The sequence below is a fragment of the Vanellus vanellus genome (genome assembly GCF_965231255.1).
Source record: "Vanellus vanellus genome assembly, chromosome: 6".
Taxonomy (NCBI): Eukaryota; Metazoa; Chordata; class Aves; order Charadriiformes; family Charadriidae; genus Vanellus; species Vanellus vanellus.
The window spans coordinates 46801657-46824109 of NC_138911.1; the positions used below are offsets into that span (position 1 = coordinate 46801657).

The following is a 22453-nucleotide window of genomic DNA, read 5'->3' on the forward strand; positions in this document are numbered from 1 at the left end:
CAGGACTTTGTTGCAATGCTAGGAAAAAGATAAGAAACATTTTCTCTACTCCACAGAGCTTTTGAAGTATTGCTAGTGTGATTTATTGAATATTCGTACAACACAAATGAGGGGACAACATAACGCAACATACCCAGACAACAGGTATTGTTAACCTAGCACAAAAGAAGGGATTTGCAGTTACCTGGATGAATCCCTCACAAGTTGCGGATCAAACCACGGAGTGAACTCCCCTCTTAGCTCCTGGTTTGTGACTGGTACAAGTCGTGTATGAAGCAGGCTGAGCAGAAAGCTGTGTCTACAGCCCCAGCACCTGGGGAAAGGAGAGGGTGATAAAGGAATCCCCAGACCCATCACTTTCCACTGCACTGGTTTTAACACCAACAATCATGACTGAACGTTTTTCAAATTTCTGCTTGAATTTCAGTATTATTTTCTGTATCAGTGCCAACTTCTACAGCTTCACAGGGGTGCAGGGACCACTTCTGGATCTACCTCAGAAGCCTCAGTCCACACACTGCAGGATGGGCTGACATACTGAGCACATGACAGCACGTTATTGGGGGATGATACAGTCTGGATGGGTTTTGTATAGCATAGACACTCAGTTCCCCAGAGTGGGAAGTTTATTTTTATCAGGATGTCCAGCATTCTAGGGCCATTAAGCAAAGAGGATCAGTGAGTACTGTCATAATGTCCCAAATCTTTGGTTCTACTTGTCTCATGAGTTCTTTACATGGGATTTAGATCTATTTTTACAATTTCTTTTGTCTTTCTAACACTAAAGTAATGAAAGTAAACCCATCATTTGAACAAATAAAGTCTGGCAGAAGGAAAAGGTCTTAATGAAGGAGCTGCAGCTGCAGGGATGGTTGAAATGCGGTGATGCGGCTGCCAGCTGGCCAGTCTTTCCCTCACATAGGTCTGAATGAACAGCCAAACTTCAAGCTCCATGTCACACATCAATGCTAAGTGACACCCAAGAAGGGTACAAATTTACAGGTCAATAGCCTGGAGCTCTAAAGGGAAATAAGGAGTAAGGGAAGAAGGTAGTAAAAGCAGTGACAAGGAATGAAAAGGAAGATTTAGAGTAGGAAAAAAATATGTCTTATGTTATTAGCCAGAAATTATTTTGGCAAAATTACTCTTCATTATTTTTATATGCATTTATTCCTCTTAAAAAGGAATTTTCCAAATTCTTCCTCACTCTATCTGTAAAATAAATTATGAATTGCAGGCAAGAGAAGCTGTATCACTTCCAGTGGGTCTAGTTACACTCAGTCCCAATATACAATAGCATTCAAATGCTTTCTCTTCTGTCGTGCTGGAAGAGTACTACAAAGCATTCCCAGTCTGATCACAAAGTCAGCCAACAGTGTCCTGCCTGTGCCTGGGGAAGTGTGAGTCAGTTCAGGACAGTGAGGAGGAACCGTCATGGGTTTGGCTTGTAGGTCTGTGGGGAAATGGGATGAAGAGGGGAAATTTGCTTTGCCTGGTGGGCTCAGAAATTGAGAAAGGGGAGAAAAGTAGCTGGTGAAGGAACAAAGACCTAATGTGGGACAACTGTGAGTCCCCTGCACATGGGCTGCAGAGTCTGGGGAGGGCTTTTTCTGAAAGCTGCCAAGCCATGGCCGTTGTGCAGATCTGCAGCCTCAGAGTGAGCCCATGCCCACACCAGGGCCAGCACCACATGCGTACAATGCCTAGGGAGCGGTGGGCATGAAGCAGGGCTGGGGAAGGAGTGCATCTGCAGCATGTCGCAGAGGGGCACAGGCTTCAGTGAGAGCAGTGGGAGGTCTGTCACATCCAGGGAGTCACATCTCTGCTGGGCTTGCATTGACTAAATGAATCTGTTTGGATGGCAGACCAGAATGAAGAGACGTCCAATACCAGTGAGGCTCCAGAGTCTGTGTCGCTGGCTGACACCTCAGCAGAGGAGGTCTCTGAAGGCTCTGACACCGACCTAGAGGTTGAAGGTGAATGTTTTTTCACAATCTGCCCTCACTAGCCTTTCTCTTACAGTCAGAGCTGTACCTACCAACTGGTATGTATCCAAAATGGAGACCAAAGACACAACTCGGCCAGGGTCCTGACAATCACACATAATCTGGCAATTGATAAAGGTGGGGTGGATGAATTTCCCTCTAAGGGCTCTCCCTTTGATGCCAAGCATCTTCCTTCAACTGCTTTCTATAGACCATGACTATTCCTTTGTTCCTTTTTCTCTCCTCTCGTCCTTAATAACCAATGTTACCAGACCAGCCCGCTGCCTGGGCAGCAGGAGCAGCTAGCTGAAACCAGTAATGGGACTGAGGCCCTGTTTTTGTGCTCCTGATGAAACACTGCATAGCAATCGCGGTCTGCGTACCATAGGTTTGCCACAACTGTCCTAGACTTTTCTCGTGGCTCTCCTCTTATCTCCTGCCTAGTAAAGTCAGTCCTCTGGCTAAACAAGTCTTGCACACATTTTTATAACAGTAGGATTTGTCCATAATTTAGGATAAGAACTTTTTAACTTGTTATAAATGGAAGGAAAATAAAAACCCATAAGAATGCAAGAAAAAAAAAGACATTTTTGTTAGAGGCCTCAGATTGAACTGGAAAATGGCTTTGACGAGAGGGAAATTTGTCTTGAGGTCAGACCATTGAATGCATATAACAACATCAAGAAATATGAGCTCTAAGTATGGGGTTTGATGAAGGAATTCCAAATGACAGGGTTTTGTGGAAATACAGCCGCCAGCTGCACTGATATGTCTCACTGCAGCTGTGTCAACAACACCCAATGGCCAAGATGAGAATGCTGGGATTCTTTCTGCTGGTTGTAAGCCAAAATGTTCTGAGCTGCCCTAGCTCTGCTGGCAATATCAGCTGCATGCTTCAATTAAGATTTTTAAGGAAAAAAAAAAGATGAAAATGTTTTGCCTGATGTCAAGAATTCTCAATTACACTAAGAAAGGTTTAGTCACATTGCAGACTGGTGAGAAGCTACAGCAAGTCACTGGATGCCAAATGGAGAAGCAAGGAGGACACATTAACTCTTGGGGGTCTAGGATAAAGGAATGGGGAGAACCAGGGGATGATAACCCTGGTTTTAAAAGTAAAACCCTACTGTCGTTGCATTCTGTTACTTAATTTTACTAAGTTACTTAATTTATTTAAAAGAGGAGGGAGGACATTGAATGCACCACTCATCAATATACTTTTTCTCTGTAGATCCTGAGAAGACGTTTGTGGGCATTACAAGCACAGAGCTGTACTTGGAAGCATGCAGGCTGATGGAGGTGGTGCCTGTCTCACACTTTATTCAGAACTTGGCCAAGCCTTATATAAATCTGAACCACCATGGTCTAGGACCCAAAGGTGTCAAAGCCATTGCTATTGCTCTGGTGGTGAGTAGCCAGTAAGAGTGGGGCCATTGTTCCGAAGAACAATAGTCATTTTAGGCCTCTCTCAGGCCTGAAAACCATCACTGAGTACACAGTGTGAGAGAAAAAGTCATTTATCTTCCCCATAGGAGCTCTGAGCATCCCCTGAACAGTAAAGTCTTGTGGGGCAATTGCTGGCCATTGCTAGAGTTACCCCCAAGAGCAAACTGATGCTTTTCCATGGGACACAAGTCCCCAGTGCTCCTAACCAGGGGTTAGGAGCCAGAGATAGGGCTGGAGGAATTGGTATGCCCCACTCTGGGTCCTGCGTAAGGATGCACTACACTCACCAATGGATAGGCCCAGGATACCTGAATTGGAGCTTGGATCTCAACCTGGGTCTCCAGGCTGGCAGAAAAAAATGGAAAGTCCTACCCACTCAAAACCTCTCCAAAAAGCATCTCTTTTGTACGCCAACTCCCACTGCCATGGCTCTGCTATGTCCCCTGATCACTGTCCTACTCAGCATCTGCAATGCTTTCTGAGGTTTGGAGGAAATGTCCAGTGTCTGTTGAACTGACTTCATTAACTTTTCAGCAGGTTTTTTGTGCGTCTTTGTTTACCTTTGTGTCTTCCCAGTCCAATGCAACTGTCACCCATCTAGAGTTGGAAGACAACTGCATTCTGGCAGAAGGAGCCATATGCATAGCAGAGATGCTACGAGAGAATTCCTCCCTTCAAGAACTGGTACACAATTACGATTTTAACCAAATAACCATTGTTCCCATGCAAAAATATTCACATTCTGAAAGTCATTATATTTTATGCTGCTCTACTTTTGAAAAGTACAAGCTTCTGAAAAGCAGAAGTGTGCATGTGATGGCAGTCTGTTGAGCCTGGAACTTTTCTCTTCATTAGCAGATGTGATAATAATTACCATAACGAAGTCTTTCTAGTTCATGCTTAGCCAATGGAAAAATGTTTTGGTCAGGAACTTCCATTCTCCAATATGACCTGGGGAAACCTCTCTAAACAGATTAAGGGAATAATGCAAAACTTTCAGATATGAACTGGTAGGAATGTTCCTTCGATCTGAAACTGAGGTATACAAAACGCATTTTGATAGGCTATGGGATCTTTGTTACACTGGAAGAAAAGATTCTTGGCCAAATGCCTCTTGGTTCACTGAAGACAAAGACCCATGTGAAACTGATGGCTGTAGGGCTTTATTCCTGTTAGGAAGAATAGAGGGTTAGATGAACCTATAACTCACATGTTAATTACTGTCTGGCTGACATTTCTCATATTGCTCGTCTTGCATTACTCCCTTGATATCTTGGGCATTAGGAGGACAATAAAGCTAATTTATTCTTTGAACTAATCTTTTTTATCCTCCTTTCTTTCTTTCCAGAACATCTCCAATAACCACCTAGACACAGCAGGAGCCGAGGCCATTGCCAGTTTGCTTTTGGATAACTTGTCCTACCTCCATGCTCTTCAGCTCTCAGGTGGGCTGTATGTAACAGTGATGGCAGTGGAAATGAAATAACATGTGTTTCATTCCAGTCTCTCATCCTGAGATTATTAGTCAGACTATGGGCAAAATCAGTCTCTCAGGTATGTCTCTCAGTTACCTAGAGTAACAGTGGAATGTAGGTTTATAGTGATGTGATTAAATATTTGGCCTGCTCAACCTCCAGCACCTCCGAAAACCAGTCCCTTACAAGAAGATGTAATGAAGTGTCTCCCACACCTTGGGGTAATCCTAGTCTATGGAGCAAAGTGGAATAGTGACTAACTTCTTCCAGCCTGACAGAGCCATGATTAACTGGAGGTTCCACCTAAAAGCACAGCTTCCTGCAGATCCCAGCACAGCACCACGGGAGAGATCAGCACACTGTTAACATACTTTTCCTCCCCAGGAAACAACTTTGGAGAGGAGACTGCACCATACTTTGCTGAGGCATTAATGGTGAGTTACCTGAAATCCACGGTCATTTGCAGCCCTGGCTGTGTAACAGGCTCTCCTCATCTTGAAGCTCCTGCTCACTGGGCATGTTTTCACTTGGCAATGCCCATATGATTTCCTGGCATAATTCTGCTAAGTGCCTCTTGCTTACTTAAGAAATGAGAGAGCCTGGGAGGATACGGAGCAGGATGGACTGCATTAACATTTTCTCAAGACAGCTGTGTGAGTCTGGCCAGGAAAGAAACCTTCAGGACTGTGTAAAGAATGACATCCGGGTGACAACAAAATTTAAAGAAGCATAGGTAACCCAACTTGCTATCATTTTGCAATTCTGCATTAAAAAGAAGATGCTTGACTTCTCTGATTAATTCCTGTCTCAAAGCCTCTGCATCATTTGGCACCACCAGAAGTTGCCCTGAAGCAAGGCCTTGACCTGATAGCAGACAGTGGTCTTGGTCAGGGTGCAATGGTGGGAGTGAAATAGGGACAGGAACAGCAATGCAGGATGTGGTGCAGGCCAGACATGAGTTGTGTGAGGGAAGTTTGCACAGCACAAAATCCCATTGCTTTTGCTGTTTTGGGAAGATAATCACTGTGACGTTATATACCTGACAGAGCTTTGTTTGGGACAGGCAGTGCCACAATCCACGTGCTGATGATCTCCCATGCACTAAAGTGTGTCTGATATCCCTCTGTTTCATCCTCATGTGGGGACCTTGGTGCGGCAGCTGGTTGCAGCTGACTAAATCTCATCGTCTCTGCACATTTGTCTCTCTGCAGGGCAATTATCAAGTGAAGGAGCTGGATCTCAGCCACAATGAGTTCTCTGAGAAGGGAGGACAGCTTCTGGGACAGATGCTCGGTAACTTAATTTATTACTCCCAGAAAGCGAGGAGTACAGGCACTGGGGGACTTGATGGCTTCAGCACAGTGAACGTGTATTTCCTTCTCCAGCAAAAATGCCCCATGTTCTGGTGGGTGGTACAAAAGATGGGGCACCCAGATTTAGAGCTTCCTGCCTAGTCCACAGGCTCACCCTCATCACCACAGGTGACTCCAGTAACTATGACTAATGTATCAGAACACAAATGCAGGATGAGAAACCACAGTAACAGCACAGTCTGGGTCAGAGAGAAGAGAGATGAAAGAGAAGTCCCTCAGGGAGTATAAAGCAGAAATTGGATTTTACTAAAATCTAATAGGATCAGAACTGTTGTTTGTTTTAAGCTTTTGATTACAAAGTTCAGGCGTGATTTCAATTTTTCTTAAGTAGCCCAAACCCTAATGGTTTGAGCCATCGCACAGCAAGCAGCAAGGGAAACAGATTAGGAAGAAATAAAATTAAGCTGCCTAATTTATCTGTTGAGACAAAGTGAGATTCAGAGTGTGCTAGGAGCCCTGGAGAGGGAAAGCAAACAAAACAGTTACTGCCCTTCAGTGATCTCAGGTGCTATTAGCACAGCAGAAAAGACTTGAATGAATATGTGATAGCTCTTCTTCCCTTAGTATCTCCAACACGCCCGTGCTGTGAGCAGTGTTTCTTGACCATTTCAGTAACACAGTGTCTTCAGTTTAATTAACGCTTTCCTTCTCCTGGTTCAGTATTTCCACTGATAAGAACCTCTTTCTAATTACAGTTGATGTCTTTAAAAGATGGATCAACTAAAACTGCAGTGAGGACAAGGCACTGTGCCCCTGCCTTGGACAAGCTTGCAGGCAATGCAGAGATCAGACTAAAACTTGTGACCTTCCCAGCCAATAAAAATGCCTCTCTGAGCTTAAAGGTCTTACAGCTCTTCTCTTCTTCATGCTCACTTGAGGCAGAAGCAGCAGAGATTACTGCAGAATCTGTTCCTTTTCTGGTTTGTTTCTTAAAGAAGTATTTTTAAGTCAGCTAAACTCACCATCTGCCTCCATCCAACCTCCCATCCATGGAAAATCTGGATAAGAAATTCTCTCTGAGAATGAGAAGCAAGTGTTGGCAGCAAGTGCTACCCCTCCCAGTGTCGCAGTAGACACAAATGAATTCACACGTACCCTGCTCCAAGTAGAACTTACACTGCGAGGTGTGCTATGCATGTGAATTGGCACTGGCACATATACAGCTGGGCACAGCTACCATACAAAGCTGAATTCCTCTCTTCTGCTAATCAAACATACGCAAAGTGAGTCTTAATATTTTAGATGTGGCAAGGAGAATCCAGCCATTTTTCACAGTGAGAAACAGAGTGTCTATTAATATAAGAAATTCTCCCTCTCTCTGCCTTCCTCCTTCACAACTTATTTTTTGTTTAAGACAGAAGGAAAAAAAAAAAAACAGTGTGTTCCCTTTCTGCTTGTGATCAACAGCCCATTCTCTGTTCTTTGTGTGCTGTGGACAGCAAAGACTGTATGCACAGGTTCTTCCTGCTGCAATCAATGAAGGCTGTTGCTGAACCCCCAGCAAACTTTCTTTTAGTCCCCAAGCGTGGGTCAGCAGCTGTGTCCAGACTATTCTTCATGAGCTAATGCTTCAGTTTCTCTCTCCTAGCCAGCAACACAACACTGGAGATTCTGGACCTGAGCTGGAACCACCTGAGGAGGAATGGGACAGAAGCACTGAGCAGAGGTCTCAGGGTAGGAATGTCCCTGTTTTGTGATACCCTTCACAGTGATTATTACCAGGAGCTGGTGGAAACACTGATTGGAAACTCAGATCCTTGAGGTCTGGGCAGGGTTCAGTAGCCCTAGCAAGGCTCATCCTACTGACAGTGGCAGAAAGCGCCACAGAGAGAGATTAAAGTGGTTTAGTTGGATGGAAAGAGCCTGATGACATTGCAGAGATGTTGGATTCATTGGGGTGCCTGGGTGTGACTTGAGGGATGCTCCTGACTCAGCCAGGCAAGAAAGGGTAGAGTGGAAGATGAGTGTGCGGTAGCTAAGATCCCTCTTCTCTCCCTGGAGGGCAATGGTACACTGAAAATACTCAGTCTTTCTTGGAACGGCATTGGCAACGAGGGAGCACTGGCCCTAGGAGAAGCTCTCAAAGTCAATAACGTGCTTGTTCACCTGGACATCAGCAACAACCAGATCACCAATGAGGGAGCCAAGAAGCTCTGCAGGGGCCTTGAAGTCAATGAAAAACTCAAAATCCTGAAGGTAAAATACAGCCCAGGCATAACTAAAGGAATAAACAGAGGGAGTAGAAAGATCTGAGTCAGAAGGGACAGACGACAGAGGTGAGCTGTCTGAGCTAGAACTGGAGGAAATGACTATTGCTCTGGGTTGAAGGTGAGAAGAGCGGAAGGAAATTCTATCCCATGAATTTCTTCCAGGGCAACTAAATTGCACTGTTCCCTCAAAAAATCGCCCAAGGACTGACTTGGCATAACCTCACACCCATTATCACCCCAAAGTGGTTGATTCCTGTTATGTCTAGTCTCAGTCAAGTGAGAACCTAGGCATTCAACATGTCTAGCAGAGAGCCTAGGCATTCAACAGGTCTGCATATAAATGTAAAATGTAGCTGTGAAGGTACATATAGCATAGAACCATAGAATTGTTTTAGCTGGAAAAGACATTCAAGATCATCAAGTCCAACAGTTAATCTAGCACTGCCAAGTTACCACTAAACCATGTCCCTCAGCACCACATCTACACATCCCTCCAGGGATGGCGATTCAACCGCTTCCCTGGGCTGCTTGTTCCAATGCTTGAGAACCCCTTAATTGAAGAAATTTTTCCTTATATCCAATCTAAACCTCCCCTGGTGCAACTTGAGGCCATTTCCTCCTGTCCTATTGCCTGTGACTTGGGAGAAGAGACCAACACCCACCTCACTCCAACTTCCTTTCAGGTAGTTGTAGAGAGTGATAAGGTCTCCCCTCAGCCTCCTTTCTCCAGACTAAACAACCCCAGTTCCCTCAGCAACTCCTCATAAGACTTGTGCTCTAGACCCCTCACCAGCTTTGTTGCCCTTCTCTGGACACACTCCAGAACCTCAATGTTCCTCCTGTAGTGAGGGGCCCAAAACTGAACAAAGTACTCAAGATACAGCCTCATCAATGCCGAGTACAGGGGAACAATCAATTCCCTAGTCCTGTTCACCTTACTATTTCTAATACAAGCCAGGATATTATTGGCCTTCTTGGCCACCTGGGCACACTGCCTCTTCAGTTGGCTGTTGACCAATACCCCCAGGTCCTTCCCTGCCAGGCAGTTTTCCAGCCACTCCTCCCCAAGCCTGTAGCACTGCATGGGGTTGTTGTGACCCAAGTGCAGGACCAGGCACTTGGCCTTGTTGAACCTCATACCATTGGCCTCAGCCCATCGATTCAGCCTGTCCAGATCCCTCTGTAGAGCCTTTCTACCCTCAAACAGATCAAAACTCCCACCCAACTTGGTGTCATCTGCAAACTTACTGAGGGTGCACTCGATCCCCTCATCCAGACCATTGATAAAGATATTAAGCAGAACAGGCCCCAATAATGAGCCCTGGGGAACACCACTTGTGACCAGCCACCAACTGGATTTAATTCCATTCACCACCACTCTTTGGGCCCAGACATCCATCTTATTTTTTTTACCCAGTTAAGAGTATGCCCATCCAAGCCATGAGCAGCCAATTTCTCCAGGAGAATGCTGTGGAAAATGGTGTCAAAAGCTTTACTAAAGTCTAGACAACATCCACAGCCTTTCCCTTGTCTGCTACATGGGCCACCTTATCATAGAAGGGGATCAGGTTAGTCAAGCAGGACCTGCCTTTCTTAAACCCATGCTGACTGGGTCTGATCACCTGGTTGTCCTGTATGTGTCACATAATGGCACTCAAGGTGATCTGCTCCATAAGCTTCCCCAGCACTGAGGTCAGACTGACAGGCCTGGATCCTCCTTCTGGCCCTTCTTGTAGATGTGTGTCACATTTGCTGTCTTCCAGTCAACTGAGACCTCGCCGGTTAGCCGGGACTTCTGATAAATGATGGAAAGTGGCTTCGTAAGCACTTCTGCCAGCTCCCTCAGTACCCTTTGGTGGATCCCATCTGATCCCATAGATCTGTGTGTGTCTAAGTGGTGGAGCAGGTCAACCATTTCCTCTCGGATTATGGGAGGTTCATTCTGCTCCTCGTCCTTGTCTTCCAGCTCAGGGGGCTGGGTACCCAGAGGAAAACTGGTCTTGCTATTAAAGACTGAGGCAAAGAAGGCATTAAGTACCTCAGCCTTTTCCTCAGCCTTGGTCACTACATTTCCCCCCACATCCAATAAAGAATGGACATTCTCTTTAGTCCTCCTTTTGTTGCTAATGCATTTATAGAAACATTTTTTATAGTCTTTTACAGCAGCAGTCAGATTAAGTTCTAGTTGAGCTTTGGCCCTCCTGTGGGCCAAATGCATATGTACACATAATATGTATCTCAACCTAAGGCAAAGGTTCACACTGAAGTTTACAGGTGAGCAACAGTGTGCCTTTCTCAGTGTGTTAATGATTTACTAAAAATTTATTCAAACACTGGATAAACTGTCATTGCTATGTCAGGACAATGCATTACCTAAAGGAGAGGAATATTATCAAGTCCTGGGAAAAGAAAGCCAAAACTGCCTTCTAGTAAACTAGGGATCAATAATTCTGGAAAGGGCAAAACTGAATGACTTGCCAAGCTGACTTCAGAGGTTAGGGTTGAGAGCTAACAAACAGGTCTTCTAAATCCAAGATAATTCTCTCGGAGCTCGGAGAAGTCAGCTAGCTTACGAGCTGCATTCTCAGCTAGATCTAACATCACCACCCTGAGAGCCTGAAAATGGCAGTATGGTGGTTGAGGGGCATCTTTAAAGCTGTTCATGTAGGTGTGCCTTGGGACACCCCTGTCCTTGTAAATCACTGCAACCACACCAGTCTTTGGGACTGCTGTTTTAGATTATGTAAATAAATGTGTCTGTTTGCTCTTAATGTGGCTCGAGGTAAGGTCACTAGCTTACACCAAGGCATTCCTCTCTGTGTAGCTGCACAGATTGCCTTAGGAGCTGGTAACACAAAGGACTTAAAGGAGGACATGTCTTTCTGCTGTCCAGTGTTAACCAAGAAAGTTTTCTTTCAAATAGTGGGAGTGGGGAGTGCACATGAAGTCCAAGGTGGGGGAGAGGTGCTATTCTCACACTAAGAGATGCACATGGCAATGCCAACCCCATGATACCAGGTAGCTAGACCCTGTAGGCCAGAGGCAGCTGATCAGCTTAAGCTCTGATCTGTGGTACTGCCAAGAGGAGCCAAGGGTATGGGAAATGTCTCGAGGGGCATATCCCCATCCAGAGGGGACCTACTAGCAAGCACACATTCAAATGCAGTCCATTGCCTCAGCCTCTGCCCATCATGTAACTGAACATGATCCACACCACATACTCGTGAGTGAGAGATGTAAGGGACCTGATACATGGAATTTCACACAAGAAGACCGAGAGAAGCTGAGAAGGCAATGCCACTGGGAAGTAGCATTGTAGAGTTTTGTGGGACAAAGACAAGAGATGGTGAGATAACAGACAAACCCATGGAAAGGGATGACAGTTATTCTACAGCCCTGCTGAAGAATGGGAACAAAGGGTAATCCTTGAAGTTACAGCATGCCTTCTGCCAGGGCATGAAATCCTCACTTTCACCATGTCTGGATCTATGTCTCTTCTTCTACAGATGGCAAATAATCCCCTGACTGTGGAAGGTGCCACTGCACTAGTCACATCTGTCAGAAAGAACCCCAAATCCATGATGGAGGAGATCAACATCTCAGTAAGAGCTTATGTGCTGGAAAGCCTCCAGGACCATACACTAAACATTTTTAGGAAGTGGGTGGATCACAGAGCTGTCCCCTTCCAAAACTGTTTTGAGACTTGCTGTTTGTTTCATTTATGCCCAGCCATTAATAAAAACAGGCTACCATTTGACAGCCCTTCTAGAACCCATGTGGAAATTACAGGACTTTGGTCTAGCTCTGGAGAAAGGTGCCTGTAGTATCACCACAATTCACTCCCTTCCATTTTGCAATAGCAGAACAAGAATAAGGATTGAATCCCCACTGGAGAATTCTCATCCCCTGAGCTGTCTCCCTCCAGGGTAGCCTAAGATGCTAGATACTGTGAAGTGCTTTGATACCCTGTCAGTATGTATGAAGAATAGAAGAAGATGGATGCTTCAAGGCATTGAAAGCAAGGCAATTTTATTAAAAAAAAAAACAAAAAAAACCCAACCAAACAAACAAAAAACCACAAACAAACAAACCCACAAAAAACCACAGCAAACCATTAAAAGGCTGCTATGGAAGGAAAAAAATCAGAGAGGCCAAATCTTAGTATGGTCCTGTGTAGCAAGTCGGGAGCACCATACATATTGTTGCTTCTAAAATAGGAGACCCAGAAATGCTTCTGAGCTCCAGAGTGAGGGCAGGGGTTGCATTGCAGACCAATGCTGGGGAGAGACCATCAGTCCTCTCCTGGCCTTCCTATCTGTACAATGGTGCTTCGTGGGAGCAGTTACAGAAAGCATCAGGGGCCTCAGAGCCCTCCATCCACCTTTGGGACCACCGTGGTTAAAAGAAAGAGCATTTTCACAAAGATTAGGTTTTGGACTTGAAACATAAATAATATGTTCATACTTGAAATAAGCTAAAAAAAAGTTCATGGGCAGTTTTGGAGACTCACGTAATGGTTTGTATCTAAGTTACATCTGCATGTGTATCTTTGTCCTGTATATACTGTATTAAAGAAATAAACTAGAATAATGTAGAATAAATAATATTCATCTATGCTCTTTCCTGAGATTATCGAGGACTTTCAACAGAGATCATGTGAAAAACAGGCATTCCTCTAAGGCAGACAATTTTTCCTGCATAAATTAAGATCAAAGAGAATTATTTGCCAAGCCTACAAGGAGTCAGGACTTATTCTGCAAAGGAAAACTAAAACGGGCTGTGTGGGGGTGGAGGACTTCATTAAAGTATACATGGTTCTGCTAGTTTTGTTACTAATAACCTAAACAATTCATAAACTTGGAAAGAGTAATGTATTTTAGCTAAATTCTGAGAAATCAAAAAAATTATTGAAATGCATTTATTTAAAAGGAGGCACTTGAGAAATTTTGAGGCAAAGAGTTAATGAACATTAAGAAACTTCAATCCAATCTAAATCTCACTATGCATTTCTGCTCTTTAGAGTTAACAGATGCTCTCTTCACTTCACCGTTCAAAAAGTCTGAATTATCTGGCATTTCACAAGATAAATGGTCAATGGCATAAATTTACAATGACATTTCAGTATTCCAGTCAAATGCTTGTAGGCAAACTTCTAATCTGTCTGACAGATTTCATTCCACCTGTGATGTAGGGAGTCTTGCATTTCAATTCAGAGCATTTGCAAATACACAGCTCCAAAGATCTTATGCTGTCTTAAACCTTTAAGAAATTAGTGAAGGTTTTAATCTTTTATAGGTAACTTAAGGGAAGACATAAACAAAAGCCTCTTCTGCTTCTTTTCCCAGTGATAAATGTTTATCTTGACTTTTAAAGAATGAATAATTAATGTGTCTATAAAAGGAATTTTGAATAAGGATCATGTCTTGAAAACTTTGAATGGGTTTGACAGCACTAGCAAAGACGAAGCAATAGAAAGGCACGCTTTTAACAACAGTTCGTTACTTTTGACAACATTTCTAAGTGTGATTGTTCCCCACATTCTTTTCATAATCTACTCTTTATAGGGCTTCAACTTTTGGATACTATCAAATATTTTATAGCAGTCACAAATCAACATAGCCAGGACACGCTCATCTTCCCCATCACAGTGCAAAAGAAAAAACCATCTCTTTTCGGCTGTCTGTGTGTTCTTTTTCTGGACTGTGAACTGACTGTGTCAAAGATGCGGAAATGCACAAGCTGCCCCCCTCCAGGTGCCACCCGACCCCAGCACGGTTTGTTAGGCCAGACACGGTGCTTTGGCTGTGCTGCTTCTGAGGCCGCACTGGAGGTCCACTGGCTTTCTCATGGGGTCAAGCCCAGGCTGGCAAGCCTTGGAGACAGCCAGCAGAGCCAGCTCAAGCTTTCCTGTGCTGTGTTCCCAGGACGAGGGCACTCTGCTAGTGTGCATAGTGCAGCAATGTCTGAATGGCTTCTTCATAAAACTGTTGGTGCTGAATGCAAGCTAGTAAACCCAGCCAGACACAGACTCATTCAAGACTGTCTTCGAGTAATAACAGTCAAGAGCTCACTGCAGGGTAAATCATAAGCTAAGATGGATCTTAAGAGCCATAGATCTTAAGCTTCTAAAAGGAAGCTATAAGAATGTACTGAGAGACTTTGTAAATAAACTTTGGGAAAAAATACGGTGATTGACGACTTGGCAACCTCCCACAATGACAGAAAACAGAAGCTTTCATGAATTTCCTGAACTGCCTTGAAATTTCCAACAATTAAATATATAACTAACATAATACATGAACAACTCCCATCATGGTTATGAGCAAAATCATAATCACATTTTTAAAAGATAGGTCAAGGCAAAGGCAAATTTGTCTTAACTTAGATTTTGAAGAAAAAATTACAGTGACATCAATAATATTTGCATTGATAGTTTACTAATATCCCAAACCCCTAAATCAGGACCCTGTGCTGCTGACCATTCTTTAAGTGCTAAGACAGAAAACTCACCGTGTGAGCTCTGAAATGCTATCACTACCCTGTTTGAAATTCTTAGGAAAAGACAAACGTCAGGTCTTGCACTGCCAACTGGAGCTTCCTATTAGGATTACACAATGAAACAGAGCTTTACCAAAAGTTCTTTTCATCTGGAGACACCCAGACCCTTCCCAGATAGGTGCATCTTTCTTGTCCAGGCTATTGCTGGAGATACTAATAATTTTAGGCCTTGGATGATTTTTTTTTCATTTTTGCATAACTCTATGGCACATTTTCACCATTAACTGTGCAACAACAAGTCTTTGTTGCTCTTTGGATGTCCACACTGACTGCACTCTCCTTCCTCCTATGAACCAGAATGTGTTGGTGAACAAAACTTTCATCAAGTTGCTGGATTTGGTGTGTCAAACGCATCCTGAACTACATGTCAGCTATGGTGAGATTGAAGGCTGTATCACCAAGATCCCCAAGCAGCATCCAAATCCCATTAAAGTGATTCAGGTGAGCTACAGAATTTGGGTCCACAGCTCCCCTGTACACAGAATACATGCTTCGAGTACTCGGAGGGATGGAGGTTGGAAGGGGTAAGCTTTCTTCCAAGTAGGAAATTCAGCCAAGTTCCTTCAGAAAAGTGTATTCACAAAGACTGTCACAATGTTCACATATCTCACTCCACGCAGACTGACTAAGCAAATCCTTTGATCTTCAGCAGAAGCTAATGTCTTGGGATTTGAAAGCACTGGGGGAAAAAAGAATCTGAATAGATGCTTGCTCACTGTGTACAACGCAGTGACTGATTTCAGGTCTGATCCAAATCAATGTCCATCCTCATCACAAGCCCAGCACAATAGCTGACTTTCATAGAACCTTTCACTGACAGTTGTGCTTTAGCATCAAAATTAATGTGCTTCATAAAAGTAGGATATGGTATTACCTTACAATCAAATACTGTCCTCAATAAAAACTACTTAGCTTTTCAAGGTCTGTAATTTCTATGGATAGCAGCAGATGGTGCTGTCCTCCTTGCTGAAAGGCAACGCAAGCACTTCAGCATCGCTGAGTTAAATAGCACTTTTGTACTACCAGCTTCACTGCGTTTCTTAGCTTCTGTGCAGATTTTTAGCTAATTGAATGAGACCTTACTGTAGATACGGATTCAGACAAACTTAAGCAAAAGCTTTGGCCGTTAGCTCACATCAAACAGTGCTGCTGTTCTTCACAGCTAGTGACGCTCACATTAGCATGCCTCGCAGTTTTTAACAGCAGGTATAGTACTCAGATGTGACCTCACTCAAGCAGACAGGAATTCAGAAAAGACAAACTAAGGTGATCAGAGATTTGGGGGTGAGGACTGTCTCTGGATTAGACAGCCTAGCCAAGCAGTGGCTGCTGGGATAAGGATCAAATAAGCATACACAATTATCAGAAGAAACAGGTTTACTACAGAGTCCATTTCAAGGTAGGGGAAGAAGGAGGTATAACTGAGAAGAATGGGATTAACCTGAACAAAAGAATTTTGTTCTGACAATAGGGTGGCTGCACAAGGAGTTATGGACTCGCGTATCTCAGTGATAGGCTGAGCAAAGGCGGGGTGACAGAAGAATAAGGGGAGAGCTGGAGGCAGGTATCAGTAGCTTTTTCATGGTTATGACCATGTTTTATCTCTGCTTTTCTTAGAACTACTTGAAAGAGCACAACCTACAGCTCTGGGACTTTTTTAGGAATATTGACAAGGATGGAAACATGAAGATCCCTGTGGCAGCCTTCCGGAGAGCCATGATGCAGGTATGCCTCTGAAAGCAGGGCCAGGATGCTCTTCTGGCAGGTTACTGCTCTGGGGAAAGCTCTCTGCTGCAGCACAGCCACCAGCCAGCCTTGCTGCTGAACATTGTTCAGACCAAAAGATTAAATTCACCCATTGCAAAAGTTGAGCCCTGAACAAAAGTTGAAACCCAACAGAAATGCTATGACATTCAATAAATACTGCAGGTGGCATCAGTATCACAGGAGCCTTGTGTATCACAGAGGTCAGCTGTTTGTATAGGATATACAGGATCCTGATAGATAACTATGTCTTACTGCTAAGGGAAAGTGAAAAAGAGGCAGTTAAACCCTTGCCTCTACACACTGAGTAAACAGTTCTTTTCCTGCCAAAACCACCATGGTGCTTGGGATCAGTAGCAATAGTCAGCCAGACGTGGTGCTTTAAAAAAAAAAATGCAAAAAAATGTTATTTTAATCCTAAAAGAGTTAAATTGCCTCCCCAGCAACACTGTGGATTTTTTCCACCCCTTCTTCCATGCACCAGGCCATCTGCTCACCTTTAAAAGATGATGGGTCCCAGTATGATATGGAGGATTTTCTGCTTGAAAATATGCAGGTTTGCTAACATTTATGTTATCCTCTTAGCAATCAAGCATTCCACTGGATCGAGACCAAACTGAGGAACTAGTGCGCAAGTTTGACCGAAATCGGACAGGGGTTGTAGACTATAGGTGAGTGAATGACTCCACTTACTGTCTTGGTTTGTCTTTATTTTTTTTTAATCTGGCTCAACACCAAATAAACATATCCTAATTCACTTTAGAAGGTGAAGGGACATATGTTTTTCGGGTGAAATAACACCTTGCGTGCTTAGAAGCCCTGCTGAGTCAAACTAGAAGTCAGTCTTATTTTTCTGCTTGATAAACTTGCTGTGAGAGTGCAGGGATCTCAGAGCTGTTGGCATTTTCATTCATGCTCATAAGCCTGTGTGAGAAGCATCAGCTCAACACTCTCCTCCCCCTGAAGCCAGTGTAAGATTTGCAAAGACAGCATATCTGTGCCTTCAGACCTTTCCCTCCATCCTCAGGGATTCTTGTTTTTTTTACTTTCTCTCTGATCCTTCTTCTTAGGAGACCTAGTTTTCCCTGGAAACCCACCTTCAAACTATAGAACTTTTCATTCTCTTGAAAGTGCCTCTTCCTTAGTGCCTGTAGCAATCATGTCCAAGTTCTGAGAGCCTGAGCAGTCAGCAGCAAACTCCTTGGAGGTTGTCAGTCGCTGCAGGCTAAACTGCTTGTCATTGGACCCAAAATTCTCCTTAGATTTCCCGTCAGTTCTGACATGTGACTCATCAGCTGAAAGCCCAATTAATCATGCCCAAATATTCCCATCCCTTAGGACATATTGATGGGTTTAAATACATGCTGTAGTCTAGTTTTAAGGCTAGAAGCAATGGATCAATTTTGCAAATCTTCACCTCTTATCTTCCTAATGTTTTCAAAGAGAAGCGAATTACTTCATTAGATCTGGTCTTTATTCCTTCGCATACATCGGTGCCATACTAAAAGCATCCATGCTCAGACACTAACAGGCCTTAGCCTGGTTAATCTTGAATCAGAGGTTACACGGGGTTCCCAAGTACTTTAGGCACAAATTACAGAACTGTGGTTAAGTAGTAAGCAAATTAGGAACAATTAAAACCCAATGGTCAGCAAAGACTTCATTTGGTGCCATTAATGCTGCTGAGTTGATATGTGGGGAAAAATAAATACGAATATCTATTCCTTATGTAGCTGCTTAATGCATTTTAGCACTGTAGCATGTGTGGTAGTGGTAATATTCACCTTGTAGACAATAGTCAGAAGAGTTGTGACCTTTGCTGTCCTTACTGTTCCCACCTCAGGCTGTTTCCTCAAGGTCCTCTCAGCAGCTTTAAGATACATGACCAGGAAGGTTCACTTTACTAAATTAATACTGGTTCACCTCTTTCTTTTCAATCAGTCACTTAAAAGAGCAGAAGCCAGCACAGAAGCCTGTGGAAGGGGAAATCGAGGAGGAAAAGAAGGAAGAGCCATAAAAATGAAGCAAGGAGGCAGGTCAGACAATGAAAGATTGTAGGAGAAATACTGGAAGAAAGCTCAGAGTGGCCCTGGGCTTTGGGAGGCCCAACAGTAGGGAGCTCTGATAGTCTAAGTTATTGAATGTAGAAATAAAGTTGATGTTCCACTACACAGCAGGTCCCTATAGTCTGGTTCTTTTGGTTGAGGGCAGAAGAGATTGGTCCTTTGAAGCTGGTTACCAAATCTGTCTCACTTTGCATGCTGACTACTACTGATTTATTTGCAGAGACAGAGACAAAAAGCGAGAATGGGGAAACCAAGAGAACTCATTACTTCTATTATCCCCTTTTGAGGGAGAGCAGATGGACAAAGAAAGACTGAAGGAAGTGCCCTGCAGACAACCCCTACCAGTCTTAGTGGTTCTGACACAGGGATCTTTGCAAGATGAGAAGAATTAAATTAATAAGAAACTACAGCTAATGTTGCTTAAAAAGTTATGGGTAATAAGAATTGTATTAAATATCTCCATGGAAAAAAATATGCTAGAAGTGTGGAAGCCATAACAGATTTTAAATGGCTCAGATACCAAGCTGATTTTTTTAAACCAGTATTTAAAAAGAAGAAAAAGATTTCAACAACTCTTAAGAAGGAATGAAGGCCTTGTATATATTAATATTTATACATAAGTAAAATTTATAAAATGCAAAAATATACAGATGTGCAGAGCCACAAGAAGTATATTTTGCCATGTGCGACTGCCAATATAGACTATACCACCAAGAAACTTGGAAAACGTTGGATTCTCTGGGAAGACCAGCCTTCAGTGGAAAGGAAAAGAAGCTGGTTACCATCTGGTAAGCCTCTGTGTGTTTCCCAGCAGAAAAAACAGCTGGAAAAAAACCTTTGAATTAGACTTAAGGTGTCTCCAGTGCCTCATCAGAGGTCAACATGACTGTTGACATGACAGCATTGGTATAACTGCTCAGTAGTTATTCTCATTATGTGACCAACTGCTAGGCTTTAACTCATTACCCCAGCGGGTCTGTCCTGTCTGATGTCTGTGACTCTTCCAGAATTTACTTGTGATTGCAGTCAGTGCCCCCTTCACATTCGGAGTATGTGGGGTTTGAGATGAAGAATCAGAACAGCAGAGAGCATTTGAGATGCCCCATCCCTAGAGGTGTTCAAGCCCAGGTTGGATGGGGCTTTGAGCAACCTGCTCTAGTGGGAGGTGTCCCTGCCCATGGCAGGGGGGTTGGAACTAGATGATCTTTAAGGTCCCTTCCAACATAAGCCATTTTATGACCCTACGACTGTATGATGTTAGGTAGATTGCACATGTGGGGCATAACACTGGGGAGTTTTTTGTTCTCTCTTCCTTTCCTAACCATTCCTAAAATGTAATTAGCTTTTCTTGACTGTTCCTAAGCACTAAGGTATGTTTTCATAGAAGCGTACACCAAACCTGCAAGATGTTACTCCAGGATACCAAGGCTAAGGGGGGGGCGTGGGGGGAGGGGGTGGGAGGGGGGTGGTCCATGCCCATCATTTTACAATTCGAGCTCACTTACTGCTAAAGAAGACTTACTGACAGACTGCTCCCCGAGAGGCCAGGCCGGTGCGGCCCCGGTGGGCTCGGGGGAAGGCGGCAGTGCCCGCGCTGGCCCCTAGGTGTCAGGCCAGTCCCGGCAGTGCCCGGCGCCGCCGCCCGCCCCCTTCCCGCTCTGCGGGAACTGACCCCCTGGGACACACCGGCCGTGCCCGGAGCCTGCTCACAGCTCCTCTTCTGAAAGTTTCTTCGTTGCTTTTTTCCTGAAACGTACGACCAGCAGAAGCATCATTTTAACTGTTGTAAGGCATTCCTCCACCATCCTGCTCCAGAGGCTGGTGGGTTGGTGGGCAGTGGATGTGGTACATTTTGTGATGGACTCACTGGGTCGGTGGCTGAGGGACTGAAGATACCTGACAATCGGTCCCTACCCGTGTGGCAACTCTGACATCTCTTGTTGGCCCGCGTTTGCAATGTGTACAAAGAGGTATCACTGCTGCAGGACAGTTTTAGTGCCTCTTGGATCCACTGAAGTTACTGCACATCATCCACGGACCTGAGTGTAGTTACTCATCATTTTTCTGGAGGGGGCTGATGTTTAAAACAGGTCATCTTCTAGGATGCTCTTCAGTGGCTCCAAGTCTGTTAACCAAGTGTTCATCACCCAATGACCATGCCAGTGTAAATTATTTATGTCTCTCTCTCCCCCTCAATACCAGGAAATCCTTTTTTGAGTCTTTCTTTCAGTTTAAGAAGCACACAATGTAAATCCCAACATGTGCAGGCTGAGAATGAAGGCCAGGGAGCTGGGAACAACTAATGATTTTATATTTCCACAAAAAAAGAGTGGGTTTTTCTTGGCATGACCAGCAACTATTGTTGCCTGACAGAGAACAAGATCCCAGATTTTCCTCAAAAACGAGCCTCTTTTAGTTTATCAGCAGGCAGATGCTCTATGAGTCAGTTAAGTTGGATCAGGGGTGAGAAGTTTCTCACTCAATTCCAGACTGGAAAACGTTTACAAAAGAACAATGAGATCTCGGGGTACCTGATGGCAGAGAGCGAAGGTCGTGCTTCACTGTCCCTACAGCACTGTGTTTGTTCTGCAGACAAGGGTGCACTTTGGGGTGGAGGAGTAGCACATATATACTGTTAAATATCTTCGTCTTTTCTTCCCACAGTGTCTTAGGTTTGTGTTGCATATGTTACACATGCATCTTTACCTCACGCAGAGTGCTGTTGTGTATTAGTCACGCATTACTATTCTGCTTAAGTTTACACAGAATTGGCTGCCCAACTAAACTGATTTGTCCAATTATCGCCCTTAAGATTCTAGATTAGCTACAGCCATCAAAAATCTTCTGTAAGAAAACAACATAATCGAATAGAGATGAGTACTGGCCTGCGGCAGGTGTGGCTTTTATTTATTTGAGTGTCCACTTAAACTACAGACTCAACAATGATGTGGCAGCTAGATTGTACCTTTACACCAGGAAAAACCTACAGGGAGATTGGATGGTTTCTTTCAGCTGAAGAGTTTGAGCCCAAATTTCCATTCCAGAAGGGTTTGATAAATAAATTTATCTACTTTGCCAAACACAAAATCAAAAGAGATTGGCCCTCTGGAAAGGAACTAGATGCAACATTCTGTCCAACTACATGACCTGATGCAACTAAAATACTAGCAAAAAACCCAGAAGTGCTAGTGAAAATTTTAGTTCTCCAAAATCATACGCAAGCAGCGAAGTGGAGGGGTGTAGCTGTAGTTTGTATTGTTGCAGAGTCTCTCTGAGCACTCTCAGATCAATAAAGCTTTTTTAAGCTTGGTGGCAGCATTTGTCCCCTTGCTGGGAATTCAGGGATAAACTGTGGTAGATACTGAGCAGGGGCGGTCGGGGAGTGGAACATGAATTGCTTTGCTGATCCCGCACCTGTGAAATGCTGCAGAAGGAAATGGTTTGGCCAGCATAAATTAAGGCAGCTCTGAGAGTCATCTAACATACCTCAGGAATTCAGCCTGCCAGCACAAAATTAGACAATGCAGAAAGCTGGCTAAACATAATCTCTGTGTCTTCCATGGCTTGTAAGAGTGA

At 43.9% G+C, this 22453-nt stretch overlaps 1 protein-coding gene across 1 annotated transcript; it reads left to right on the top strand.

The window, feature by feature from the left end:
• Window positions 1–1858: 1858 nt before the first annotated feature.
• Window positions 1859–18828, top strand: LRRC74A (leucine rich repeat containing 74A; the record flags this gene model as incomplete). Its single annotated transcript, XM_082485746.1, has 13 exons — window positions 1859–1976; window positions 3217–3392; window positions 4008–4115; window positions 4780–4876; window positions 5291–5340; window positions 6118–6199; window positions 7868–7953; window positions 8281–8475; window positions 11996–12091; window positions 15345–15488; window positions 16665–16772; window positions 17397–17482; window positions 18753–18828. The coding sequence occupies 13 exons, from the start codon at window positions 1859–1861 to the stop codon at window positions 18826–18828; spliced, it is 1422 nt and encodes a 473-aa protein (XP_082341872.1).
• Between the last annotated feature and the right edge of the window lie 3625 nt (window positions 18829–22453).